Source organism: Pipistrellus kuhlii, unplaced genomic scaffold, assembly GCF_014108245.1.
Source record: "Pipistrellus kuhlii isolate mPipKuh1 unplaced genomic scaffold, mPipKuh1.p scaffold_m20_p_13, whole genome shotgun sequence".
Lineage (NCBI taxonomy): Eukaryota > Metazoa > Chordata > Mammalia > Chiroptera > Vespertilionidae > Pipistrellus > Pipistrellus kuhlii.
Window position 1 is genome coordinate 41,826 of NW_023425438.1, and position 12,841 is coordinate 54,666.

Genomic DNA, 12,841 nt, shown 5'->3' on the forward strand with positions numbered 1-12,841 from the left:
CTAATTCTGTTTTCTATAGTTTCTATCCTAAATATATATTCCTTTTGTATTTTAAGTAAAATATTTAATGCTAAAATATATATCCCTAGTCTATACAACCAAGCCTTAATATAAGCATCCATAAATAGGAGAAATAAATGGTTTCCCTTATTTTAGAATAAGTTTTCCAATCCGAAACTCTTACACAAATATAAAGTTTAATGTTTTACCTTTTCCAAATCAGTGAATCTTTCCTGAAGTTGTCTCTTCTCCATCTCAACTTTTGTTAATAAGATTTTGCCATTCTTTACATCTTCTTCTAGGCCAGATATTCTACCTAATATTTGCAACATTTAAAAAAACAATAAATCCACAAAGTGTATATGTGTGTATATATATTTATATGTTAAGAGTTAAAAATTTGGATGTCACCTCAAACTTTCAAGTTGATATTATGAGCAGAAGTTTTATAATTGCTGGTATAGCTGATATAGTTGAGATATGGCTTTATAGTTAATGTATCTGGAACCCAATCTACTACTTTGGGAGGCAGCTTGATACTTAAAATACTTCAAACTATTTAAATCTTTCACGCACAAAATTTCATATTAATGTATTTCTAATACTCTAACTTTACATATTCAAAAATGTGCTACTCCAGTACATTATCCATCATCTAAAGTTATTTCCAAAATATAAATCACTAAGATGAATTCAAGTGCAATATCTACATTCATACCTTGTAAATCATTAATTATCTCTGATCCTTGGGTTCGGTCCCTCCTTTCAGATTCTAGAACCGACTGAAGATTGATAAATTCCTTTTCGAGTTTTAACTTGGCAGTCTCCAACAGGCAATTCTTATCTTGTAGATCTCTGTTGTTAGATTCCAACTGCTGAATCTGTTTGGAACTTTCTGCCTGGCTTTTTCTTAACCGGGCTGCAGTGTCAGATTCTGTTCGCAGCAAAGCATTGGTTTCATCCAGCTGTTATTCCATTCAAATCAAACAACAAAAAACAAACATAGGTGTATATGATGAAAATACCTCAATTCCTTACCCCATTACAAAATATTTAAATTAAACAAATACCTAAAAATACTTCCTAATGATTTCACTTTAAAATTAGAGGTAAAACCCTCTTGTTACACTGACAATTAAAACTGTTAATGGGAAGTCATAAATAAAATTCAATATCCTTATTACAAAATGAGATCAACTTACTTGTCTCTGGAGCTGATTCACTTTCTCGGTGGATATTTGTGAGTTCTGATTTCTTTTTTTCAAATCTTCAAGTTGATCTTTTAAACTGTTAACTATGATAAAAAGCATTTTAGTGGCAAGAGTCAACACAACACAAACATGCACACACACTTAATTTTATTTTTCGTATTGAATATTCTATACCACAAACCATCATTTTCCAAATTTCGTTTCTTGTCTGCTTCATGATCTGCTTTCCGCTGATATTCTGCATTTTTGTGCTGAAGAAGCGCCTTTTCTCTTTCTAATTGTCTTAATGAAGATTCCACAGTTTTCCTTAAGGTAATCTGAAATAGGGCTTCAAGTTATTATCAGAAAAAAGCATGTATAAAAAGTTTAATAAAACAAAAACTATTTCAGTTATTTCAAGCAGATAAGAAAACATAAATAAAAGCTGAATGGCTATAGAATTAAAACTACAATAATGTTTTCCATATTTTAAAAATAACACACTACTCTTAACACTGTGTTTTGTTTATTATTGAAAGTCAAACTTTCAATAACATTCTGTCACCACTGAACCATTTTTACGTGATAAAAGCATGGGTCAAAATGTTATGAATAAAAATTTAAAGAAAGAAACAATGCTCACTCTCTGTTTCTAACCATGTCATCAATACAAACGCATTTTTTTTTTACTTTAAATATCTACACATACGAAATTAACTCAAGTTTTGCAAAAACACAACAAAATGAAGCTTATAACTATGATTATCCTATAATTTTAGTCCTATCCACCCATGCTACAGGTAGATTTTATTATAAACAAAGATGTATATTAATATGGTACCAAGAGTACACTAGGAATCAAATCTTTTTATCAACAAAAATGTTAATAAAAGTGTACAGCAACTTTACCTCTTCTTCTAGCTCCTTTGCTACTTTCTCTAGGCGAGTATTAACAGATCTAAAGAATTTCAAAATAAACAGTAAATAAAATAACTCCTAATTTACAATAAAATAATTTACTATAAATTTAAAAATAATCATATAATTATATTTTAGTAATATGTTTAAACTTAAATTTTAGAATATACTATTCAATTATCTACAAAATATACCTGCACTTCTGCTCTATTTCCTCTTTTGCTTGTATCTCAGTGCTAAGGTGTTCTTCTAATGTGTATAGTTTTTTCTGAATCTGTTAGAAAACAAAATAATTATAAAATGTGGTCACACTTCAAAGATGAGAGGCTTAAAGAAAACAATGATCAGCTTCTCTTTTCTTTAACTTAACATGACCCCCTCTATAGTGGCACCGTACTGACACCTTCTAATGTGGCTTTTCTTGACGGGGCAGTCCCCGCCTCTTGCTTTCTGTCTAGAACAGTATACATATATGCACAACCACACTATATAAACTTGCGAATAAGAAGCTTCTGAAACAAGTTTCTCATTCATGAGGAATAAAGGATAGCCTGCACTGTTTTTCTGCTGATTGTTTATGTAAAAATACTGTTACCATTTGTGCCTACAAAAGATATATACAAAACAAATATTCAGAAAATTTGAGCATGCTCAAATATACCAGTATCCTTAAAAATAAGAATATAAGCTCTTCTTTATATCTTTCTACACCGTACTGTAAAGAGTTGTAATCAACTTTACTGAGTAAATGACAATAATGACATCTTGTAATTCTTTTTAAAAATAATATATATATTTTTTATTTCAGAGGAAGGGAGAGGGAGAGGGAGAGGTAGAAACATCAATGATGAGAGAGAATCACTGATCGGCTGTCTCCTGCGCGCCCCCTACTAGGGACCGAGCCCGAAACCCAGGCCTGTGCCACGGCCTGGAATGAGCCGTGACCTCCTGGGTCACAGGTCACAATCAACCACCAAGCCCCATGGGCTGGGCCATCTTGACTTTCTTTAAATCTGTCTAGGCCACCTCTGTCAGTCTGTAAGCAAACTAAAGTTACAGAAAGCATTAAATAATCCATTTCTGGAGCATTATTACCTTTATAAAAGTTTTAACTTTTGAGTTCTTTCAAGCCTTAGGAACAGAGGTAGGCACTTGAAAAATGTTGTTTCATTAATCCTAACAAAAGCCCTAAAAAGATGGTAGTATTCTATCTACTCAATAAAGAAACTAAAATCCAAAAAGATGAATAACTGGGCCAGAACAACCTAGCTAACAGAGGCAGTACAAAAAACCTCCACCTAAGTCTCTGATATTCCAAGGCCAATAGTCTTTCCACTATTTTTTCTAGTGATTAGGTTCTCCACGGTTTTGAAAATATTGTATATACCTTACACAAAACTATTTTCCCCCCTAATAAGAATATATAGGCCAATGAACCAGTCAAATTAAATTATTATTGCTTTAATATAATTTGATCACACTAGTTGTCACATGCTAATCAGAAGTTCTTAATGAGGTCCTTTTCTTTGTATTATTGCACAACTTGTTATTTTTACTTGTAAATGATGTTTTAAACATTATGCAAAAATTATAATAAAAACGTAGTTTTAATTTAAAAAAAAAAAAAAGAAGTTCTTGCTGCGAATTATATGTCTTTGATAAATGAAATAATAAAAATATACATTTTAAATGACAGATCCATAGGAGCAATAATAAAAGGGATACTTGGTAGAAAAAAGTGGAGAACGTCTGTCTTGGGAGATGCAGTGTTCCGAACGCTAAGTGAATAAGGCTATCTCAAACTCTGCTAGTAATGCGTCTGTTGTCTCAGTTTTTCAAGATATATGACATCAACATACCTCTTGACTTTCCTATATAAAACAAAGAAGAAAACACAGAAAATATTAAAATGCTTGTTTTGCTTTATAAAATTCCTAAAACACAAATTATACCAAAATTATTTAAACAAATTTTTTAGATTTTGTAAGTTTTGAAGAAAAAAATGGTTACCCTCAGAAAATACAGTAACACTTTGATAAAATTATCCTTTATATGAATTTATTGCTAAATACTCAAAATTTGAATCCCTCCACTATTTCTGTACTCTTACCATTTATTTTCTATACTTTTATAGAACTAAGATTTTAAAATTTTGTAATTGGTATTACATAGCTGTTCATTAATTTACTGTCACTTTTGGTATTAAAACTAAGCCTAAAGCCATGTATAATTTATCGTTTTACTAGCCATTATATCTTACACAATGACGTTTGTCAAAGAAATGAATTAGTTCAATGTTATGCTGAACTATATTGCAACAAGAAATGCCATCTAAGGATTCAAAAAGTACCATCAAAGAAACTTTTTATTTTTTTATTTTATTGATTTTACACAGAGGAATTGAGAGGGACAGAGAGTTAGAAACATCGACCAGCTGCTTCTTGCAACCCCCCCCCCCCCCACTGGGGATGTGCACGCAACCAAGGTACATGCCCTTGACCAGAATTGAACCCGGGACTTTTCAGTCCGCAGGCCGACGCTCTATCCACTGAGCTAAACCGGTCCTGGCCCATCAAAGAAACTTTTAAACATGCAAGGACATTACTAAAATATTTGGATATGTGATTAAAATAGAGAAGTAAAAATTTACACATACTTCATTTTTCCTAGATTGTATTGAATCATTTTCTCTACAAGATGGAAAGTCACTTAATAACCTAGAAAAGACAGGAAAATAAATTATTTTACATGTCATTTTAATCAATTTTCTAATACCAACTTATTTTCAGAATTAAATTATAATCACAAAAATCTCTGTCTTTCCACTTCAATTTATTTGAAATGAAGCAACATTTTCCCCTCTGGATATTTAGACTCAATCATTTAAAATGATAAACTTTTCTTGCTTTTTATCAGATATTGTTATTTAACACTGTTGAGATTGGAGTCTCCAGATGAAACTATACTTTCTTCCTCTTCATCTCAAGTCTGTAACTATTTTATTCTTCTTTCCTAGACATTTTTTAAAAATATATTTTTATTGATTTTGTACAGAGAGGAAGGGAGAGAGAGAGAGAGTTAGAAACATCTATGAGAGAGAGTCATCGATCAGCTGCCTCTTGCACACCCCCTACTGGGGATGTGCCCGCAACCAAGGTACATGCCCTTGACCGGAATCGAACCCAGGACCCTTCAGTCCCCAAGCCGAAGCTCTATCCATTGAGCCAAACTGGTCTCGGCTCCTAGACATTTTCTAGAAAGAGACATCTGTCCTCCTTTTCAAAGATAACATCTCTTGATCTCCAGGGCTTAACACATAAAATGACCACTTTTATCAATCTCTCCTTATTGAGGCCTTCCTCACTGCCTACGAACATTTGTGGCATTCTCTTGGCACTGCTACCTTCATTTTAGTCAGCATTACGATAGTTTGAGGACACACTGGTAACAAGGGGACCAATTCTTCCTGGTTCGCCTGGTTTTTATGAGTTTTGAAGAGAAAAACATTTTAGGATGAAAATCCCACGCTACTTTCTAGGAAACTACTTAGTCCTGGGCAAATCATGATGGCTGGCCACCCCATCATCATACGTGGAAGGACCAAAGAGTTTCTCCAAAGTCTCTACTGCTTCACTCAATATTTAACACTTCAGTGGCTCCCCACTGCCTATAAAGTCAAAAGTCTCCTAGCACACAACAATCATCTATTGCATTATTCTTCCCCTACACTCCAACTTCAGTCTATTTTCTAATCTTAACCCCCCAAAATCACTTCAGTCAACCAACATGTTTGAATGACCTGTACCAGGCGGATTTGGGCAAGGAAACCACAGTTTTATCAAGTCCTCCAAATGGTCATAAGCCAGTAATGTTCAGCCTATGTTTGAGCCCCTCTGGGTTACATTACTCTGCTCTCAATGTATGCTTACATTCCAAACTTTTGCTTCCACTACTCATCACCCCACATCTCGGCCACTCAAAAAACCCTTCATCTTTAAATTTGGCTAAAATGCCATGTCTGCTTTGAGGTCTTGCCTAACTTCTCCCTACCTTCAACCTAAAGAAATATGACTTTTCTCTTTCTCCCAAACCATCTCAGATTTTTTGGGTCCCTTTCTTAAAACAAATATCACATTCATATAATCTCTCATATCCCTCATTAGTCGACAAGCTTCAAAAGCAGGTATTTGGTCTTACTTGTAGCCCAAAATAACACAGAGCATCACCTTGCATTCATTCGTAAATGAATGTCATATAGCATTCAGAAATAAAATGAAACAAAATTAAAAATAACTCTTTCAATAGTCCTTTTAGAAAAACTCAAAGTTTAAAAAGAAATTAATACTTCCAGCCCCAAAGCAATACAATGCTTTATAACTAGACTCTGAAACAATAAAAATATAACAAACCACATACAAATTTTCTCTGTAGTAGGTAAATCCTATAAAAGGCAGCTGATTTCCCACAAAAGCTTTAGGAATTGGGAAGGTTTCTACATCTCCTTTATCATCTTCAATATCATCAAAATTGCTGCTGTCTATGTCACTGCTGAGTTCAGGTACTACTGGAGCTGCCGCTATTAAAAGAAAGGAATTATTTCACTCACAATAAAAAAACAAACTACCCCTATTTCTTTTACATTATGAACAATATATTAATACTAACATGGTATAAATTAATAATATATAATAACCTATTTTTATGATTTACTATACAAAATTTTAGTAACATTTTATCATTTCAAATAATTAAAATTCTTAAGTATTTTATTACTACCTTAGAGCAGTTTTAAATAATGGTTAGTCAATTAAGCAAAAAAAGCAATATGATATTACTGTAGGCATTAAAATTGCAAATAGTAATAACGTGCATATACATTCTTTGGTTTTCAGTTTTCTATATTCTTTAAGTATTTCTTACTCTTCAAATTAAAAGTTTATATTTCCCCTTTCTGAAAATTATTGAGATCCATCAAATTTAACATGAAACATAAAGAAACCTATGTTTTTATAAAAGTATTGGGAAATATTGCTAATAAATACATATTTATTGTGTGCTTAGTTTGCTAAAACATTGCGGTAATATGAATTTAGTTATAAATATTGCCACTGAACAAATATCGATATGAAATGGAACTCTCAATTTTAAAATTAGTGTAAAGTATATGAAACATACTTGTCAATTCAAATTAGGAATCAATTTAAAATGTGGAATGGAAATATTTAAATGTATTGACTTACTCTCTCTGATGTTATCCCAATTCCATTGATCATTCTTAAAGAACGGATGTTGTTTAATTTCTTCTACCCCATTTCTCCCAAGCCGTACCTCCCTAGCAATGCAATTAAAGATTGTGTAAAAAGTAAGGTTATGAAAAAACAAAACATTAACCTTTTATCTAGACAAGAATCAACATAAGGATCACAAATGAGTTTGAGATATCTTTTTTAAAAGTATAACATAAATGTTTCTCAAGAAAAAGCAATCTCCATTTTATAATATATAATCTCTATAGACCAAGAAGACTGTAGTGCATATAGGAAATGCCATAGAAAGTGAAGTATATTTCAATCTGTAGTTTGTGCCAAACAAAAAATACACTAGACTTTCAAATGAAAAAACTCACATACATGTCAAAATTGCATAACCAACTTTAAGATGCAAAATGGATGAAGATCTAACTTTTGGCCCAGAATAATTATCAAAACCTTTCCAATAAAAACATTACTTTAAAAATCTCTCCTCTTCTTAAAAAAAGAAATCATATTTTATATTTGAAGCTATCCATATTTACTCTGATAAATTATATCTCTGAATACAAAAAAAAGTTAATTTCATTCTTTGACACTTTGAGTCTTCAATTAAGATTGTATGAAAAATGAAAATAAAATAGACAAAATAAAAAGCATTTGTTTTTTTATATGCCTTGGAGTTATGTTTAATTTAAGAAAAAAACCCTGTCAACTTTAGAGGAAAGTGCTCCTAGCCACACTAATGGCATTACATTATTTTAAAGTATATTTTGTCTACCTAGAATCATTCTTTACTGCAACCTCCCTCCCAATGAACTGCTAGGATAAATCTTTCATGAATGACACTCATTTCAATAACAGATGCTATATCCTATTTTATATTTGATCTTCCAGCACAAATTATGATCATCCCATCAAGTCAACACATGACACAGGTTTTGTTTTGAGTTTAACAGCATGGATTGTACATTAATCATATAATTAACAGATCTTAAAGTTTTATTCTACAAATGATTGGTAAACATGTAAAAATGATTAACCTCTTTAATGAGGAACAATAAAAATAACTTTTCTTGCTTCAAATGGAAAAAGGAAAAAATTCATAATATTCAGTTTGATGAGAATGAGGAACAATTATTGTTGAAAATATTCCCTGATGTGGCTTCTCTAGGTCAATTTTGCAACATCACTCAATTCCCAGAATTCCATCTTTAAGATTTTATCCTACAAAAAGTATGCAAAGATGATTGTATGAGGATAGTCACTATGGAATTTCTTGTAATAGCAACTAGCTAACAAACATAAGAAATCATAGCATTTTAGAGCTACAAATGCCCTTTCTTTAATCTATTCTGATCCTATGATTTTATGGATGAATAAAATTATTTCCAAAAAGAGTAAAATAATTTCCCTAAGACCATAAAGCTAGGAAGTCAAATTTGGGTGGGGGAGCAAGGACACTCTTACATGCGTTGGTCCTTTGACAGGATGACTCACAAACCAGAGGAGAAACCAGAGGAGAAATGAAAGGAGGCGAAGGAAGAAACTCTTAATAACTTTCTAGTTGTTCTCTTTGAGGCAGGTTTTCAACGTGTTCTTCTACTTTGTTTTAAAAAATATAGAATTACCGGGACAGACTTGTTCATATTCAAATGCAAATAAAAACCGGTTGGAAAGGAGGCACTCCCAGCTCAAACAGTTTTAAGATTATAACCTGTTTAGTATTTATCTGCACAAAATACTCCTTTCAAAAACTGTACAATCAAGGGTAACATGGCTCAAGCCACCTTAGAGGAAATGTGAATATAACAAAAGTTTTATTTCTCTCAAATGCACTGTTTTACAAAGTTCTATTTTTTCTTTTTAAACATGAGGGTTAAGGTTAGAGTTAAATTACAATTGAGCTGCACATACAAAATGACAAGAGTAACCCAACACGAAGCTTAGCAGTAAAAAGAAGAAAAAAAGGCTAATCCAGAATTAAATGCATGTGGCTAAGAAGTGACTGATTTCATATGTAAATAAGTTTCATTTCTTTTTTTTTTTTTTAATATATTTTATTGATTTTTTACAGAGAGGAAGGGAGAGAGATAGAGAACTAGAATCGTCGATGAGAGAGAAACATCGACCAGCTGCCTCTTGCACACCCCCTACCAGGGATGTGCCCGCAGCCAATGTACATGCCCTTGACCGGAATCGAACCTGGGACCTTTCAGTCCGCAGACCGACGCTCTACCACCGAGCCAAACCGGCTTCGGCATAAGTTTCATTTCTACGAGTTTAAAAGTAAACGGAGCCATCTCTACACGGACATTCCATGTACGTTACCTCTCTGTTAGGAAGGCGCAGATGAGATTCTTTGCATGTTTAGAAATTTCTGCATCTTCAGGGAAACAGAGTGAGTTTTTATGATCCATAATTTTGCTATATGTTCCTACAAGTGAATCTGCATAAAATGGAGTATCTCCTAAAATTCCAAGAAATAAGATTTTGAGTGTAATAGAGAATGCAAATTAAACACTTTTCATCTAATATTTAAGTATGTTAAGTTTAAATTTGACACATGCATGAAAAAATGAATGGTTATGGGACAAAAGTTTCAGACAAAACAAAAAGGTGCACACCAATATATTTAAATTTTAACCATACCAATGAATCATCAACCCTTATGAGCAAAAAAAAAAATTAAAAAAAAAAAAAAAAGAATCAATGTTAAGTGTAACTAGAATTTTGTAGGAAGTTTAAATAATGGGCTAGGAAACAATTTACTAAATAATTAGAGAAAAAGATTACTAAGTGAGGTCAGGTCAGAGTCCTGTCTAATGCTTAAGCTAGCAGAGCATGCTCAGCTTTTTGAGATTATTCTCCAGAACTGTTATACTAATCACATGCACCAATTTAAGTTAACTGCAACTAAACAGAATGCAAAATTCACTTCCCTAGTTCACCAACCGCATTTCAAGTGGCCAGTGCCTATCTCAGAAGATGCAGATATAAACCATTTGCATCATGACAGACAAGACAGCCCAGCGCTAAGAATTAGACCACCTCTGTCTGTCTGTCTGTCTGTCTGTCTATCTAATATGTATATACATATTTATTCATCCTCACCAGAAAATATTTTTCCCACTGCTATGGAGAGGGGTAGGAGGAAGGAGAGAGGAATAAAGAGAGAGACACTTAGACTTGTTGCCTCCTGCACACCCCCTGACCATGGAACAGGGAAGGAATCTGCAACCCAGGCATACACCCTTAACCAGAAATCAAACCTGAGACCCGTTAGCAGTACGTGGGCTGGCACCCCAACCACTGAGCCACACTGGCCAGGACCAGCCCTATTACTTTATACTAGAGACTCGATGCACAAAATTCATGCAAGGGGTTTTGCCCTTGCAGCCATGGAGGCTTGCCTCTGGCAACTGTGGAGGCCTCAGCCCTAGCAGTCCCGGCTTCATTCAGAAGGTTGTTCGGCTGTTCGGTCTAATTAGCATATTAAACATATTATTATAGAAGATATAAGGAAGCCGAGCCCAGAAAGATGACAGGTGATTTGCCTACAATGGCACAAATCTAGAGTTGAAAATGGCAAAAATGGTCTCCAAGGGCAGTGTTCCTGCTAACTAATGACAACGATAGAGAGACATTCAAACAAGTGTAAAGACGGAAAATGCTGAAAAGTATCTTTTTGGCCAGTGCTCATCTAAAGCCACAGGGTTAAATACCCTGCTGGATGCTTCAACTACAAGCCACTTTAGTGTAAGACAGACCTTCCCGAAGCAGCCATCCAAAACTTCAAAAGGGTCTTCAGGTAAGTAGTTTTTGTTTTCAAATGTGCATTGGAATTTTATTCTTCCAGTGACATTTAAAAAATGTTTTTATTGATTTTTTAAGCGAGAGGAAGGGACAGGGATAGAGAGAAACAGTGATAAGAGGGACATCAAGGATCGGCTGCCTCCAGCCTTCTAGGGATCAAGCTCATTACCCAGGCATGTGCCCTGACGGGGAATCGAACCGTGACCTCTTGGTTCATAGGTAGATGCTCAACCACTGAGCCAGACCAGCTGGGCATCTATTGCCATTTTTAATTGCAACAGAATCCTTTAACTGAACTCAAGTGCCAACCAACCTGAGCAAGCACCAGGGCAAGCTCAGAATACTGCAAATCAATGTCATTCAAACTCATTCAATTCAGCTTTCAGAGTTGAAAACATTAGCAGAAATTTAAATCTCTTCAAATGAATTATGCGACTTCCTACAGAATACATTATTTTCTAAATCATTTGGAGAATCTACACAAATAATAGAATACATTCTACTTTCAAATGTTTATAAGGCACACCTAAGGCATTATCAGATCGGGCCAGAGGAGGGGAGAATTGAACGTTTGCCTGAAAACATATGGTGACCGCAGAGACTCGCTACAAAGACAAAGGTCTAACAAAGTAGGTCATACTATGCCATAATACTAAGCACATAGCAAGGCCAATGCTGCATACACTGGATGGTCTTCAAAAGCACTTTATAAAAAATCTACTTGAGGAGTATTTCCTAGCAATGTACTTTCCTTTCCTTTCTTATTCTACTCAACTTGGCAGTATAAGGTTTGGTTTTAATTCTCCAATTAATAATCTGTCATATCAGTCATTACTAATTCAAAGTTTTCGTAAATTCTACTTCTTCCCTAGGACACATGCAATTAATTTCCTTATAGTCCCAAATTTATGAACTAGAACTGAAGTGTTATAAGATGGGTTTTGAAGAAGAATGTTAAATATTTACTTACCCACCAGCATCTCAAAAAGGAAAACACCCACTGACCACCAATCACATTCTCGCCCATAGTAGCCATCACCCCCTTGCGATTTCAGAACCTCGGGTGATATATAATCAGGTGTCCCAACGGCCGTATCACAATGCACCATGCCTGTCTGGGGAAATGGCAGAGAGAAAGAGAAAAAGATGTGTGTAAAAACACACACATAAATGCAACTAATTCATTTACTATTCATATAAGTGATATAAACTGCTACCAACAGAACTTCACTGCTGACATAGCTTTGGCAGGAGAGAGGACAAATGCATTGAGTCATACACAGTAAGCAAAACTAAATTCATATTTGTTTAAAACTATAAAATTAAAAATTAAAGTGTTTATTTTTGTTTCTAAAAAACAATAACCCAGCATTTTTTACTTGCTTATAACTTACTTCATCCATCTTCATACATGTGCCAAAATCTGCTAACTTTAGATGCCCATGTTTATCCAGAAGCATGTTGTCAGGCTTTACATCTCTGTGAATCAAGCCCATGGAGTGGATGGCATCCAGAGCGAGCACCACCTCAGCAGTGTAAAACTTGGCCCATTTCTCAGGTACATCATAGTTACTCATAAGGTTCACCAGGTCTCCACCAGGCATGTACTCCATTACCATGTACAGGTATTTATCATCTTGAAAGGCACAAAAGAGCTGAAAAATAAAA

General features: G+C 34.0%; 1 protein-coding gene across 4 annotated transcripts in view; it reads right to left on the minus strand.

Moving 5' to 3' along the window:
• The window catches only part of ROCK2 (Rho associated coiled-coil containing protein kinase 2), a 73,576-nt gene that overhangs the window by 21,754 nt on the left and 38,981 nt on the right, over window positions 1-12,841 (minus strand). For all 4 annotated transcript variants that reach the window (XM_036434628.2, XM_045580470.1, XM_036434630.2 and 1 more), the window contains 13 exons: window positions 12,568-12,828; window positions 12,144-12,288; window positions 9,689-9,827; window positions 7,349-7,440; window positions 6,525-6,684; window positions 4,765-4,825; window positions 3,968-3,979; window positions 2,303-2,382; window positions 2,100-2,148; window positions 1,393-1,528; window positions 1,203-1,294; window positions 719-965; window positions 210-316 (listed from right to left, as the gene is read on the minus strand). In XM_036434628.2, the coding sequence (XP_036290521.1) occupies window positions 210-316; window positions 719-965; window positions 1,203-1,294; window positions 1,393-1,528; window positions 2,100-2,148; window positions 2,303-2,382; window positions 3,968-3,979; window positions 4,765-4,825; window positions 6,525-6,684; window positions 7,349-7,440; window positions 9,689-9,827; window positions 12,144-12,288; window positions 12,568-12,828 (1,581 nt within the window). The remainder of the gene's footprint in view (window positions 1-209; window positions 317-718; window positions 966-1,202; window positions 1,295-1,392; window positions 1,529-2,099; window positions 2,149-2,302; window positions 2,383-3,967; window positions 3,980-4,764; window positions 4,826-6,524; window positions 6,685-7,348; window positions 7,441-9,688; window positions 9,828-12,143; window positions 12,289-12,567; window positions 12,829-12,841) is intronic.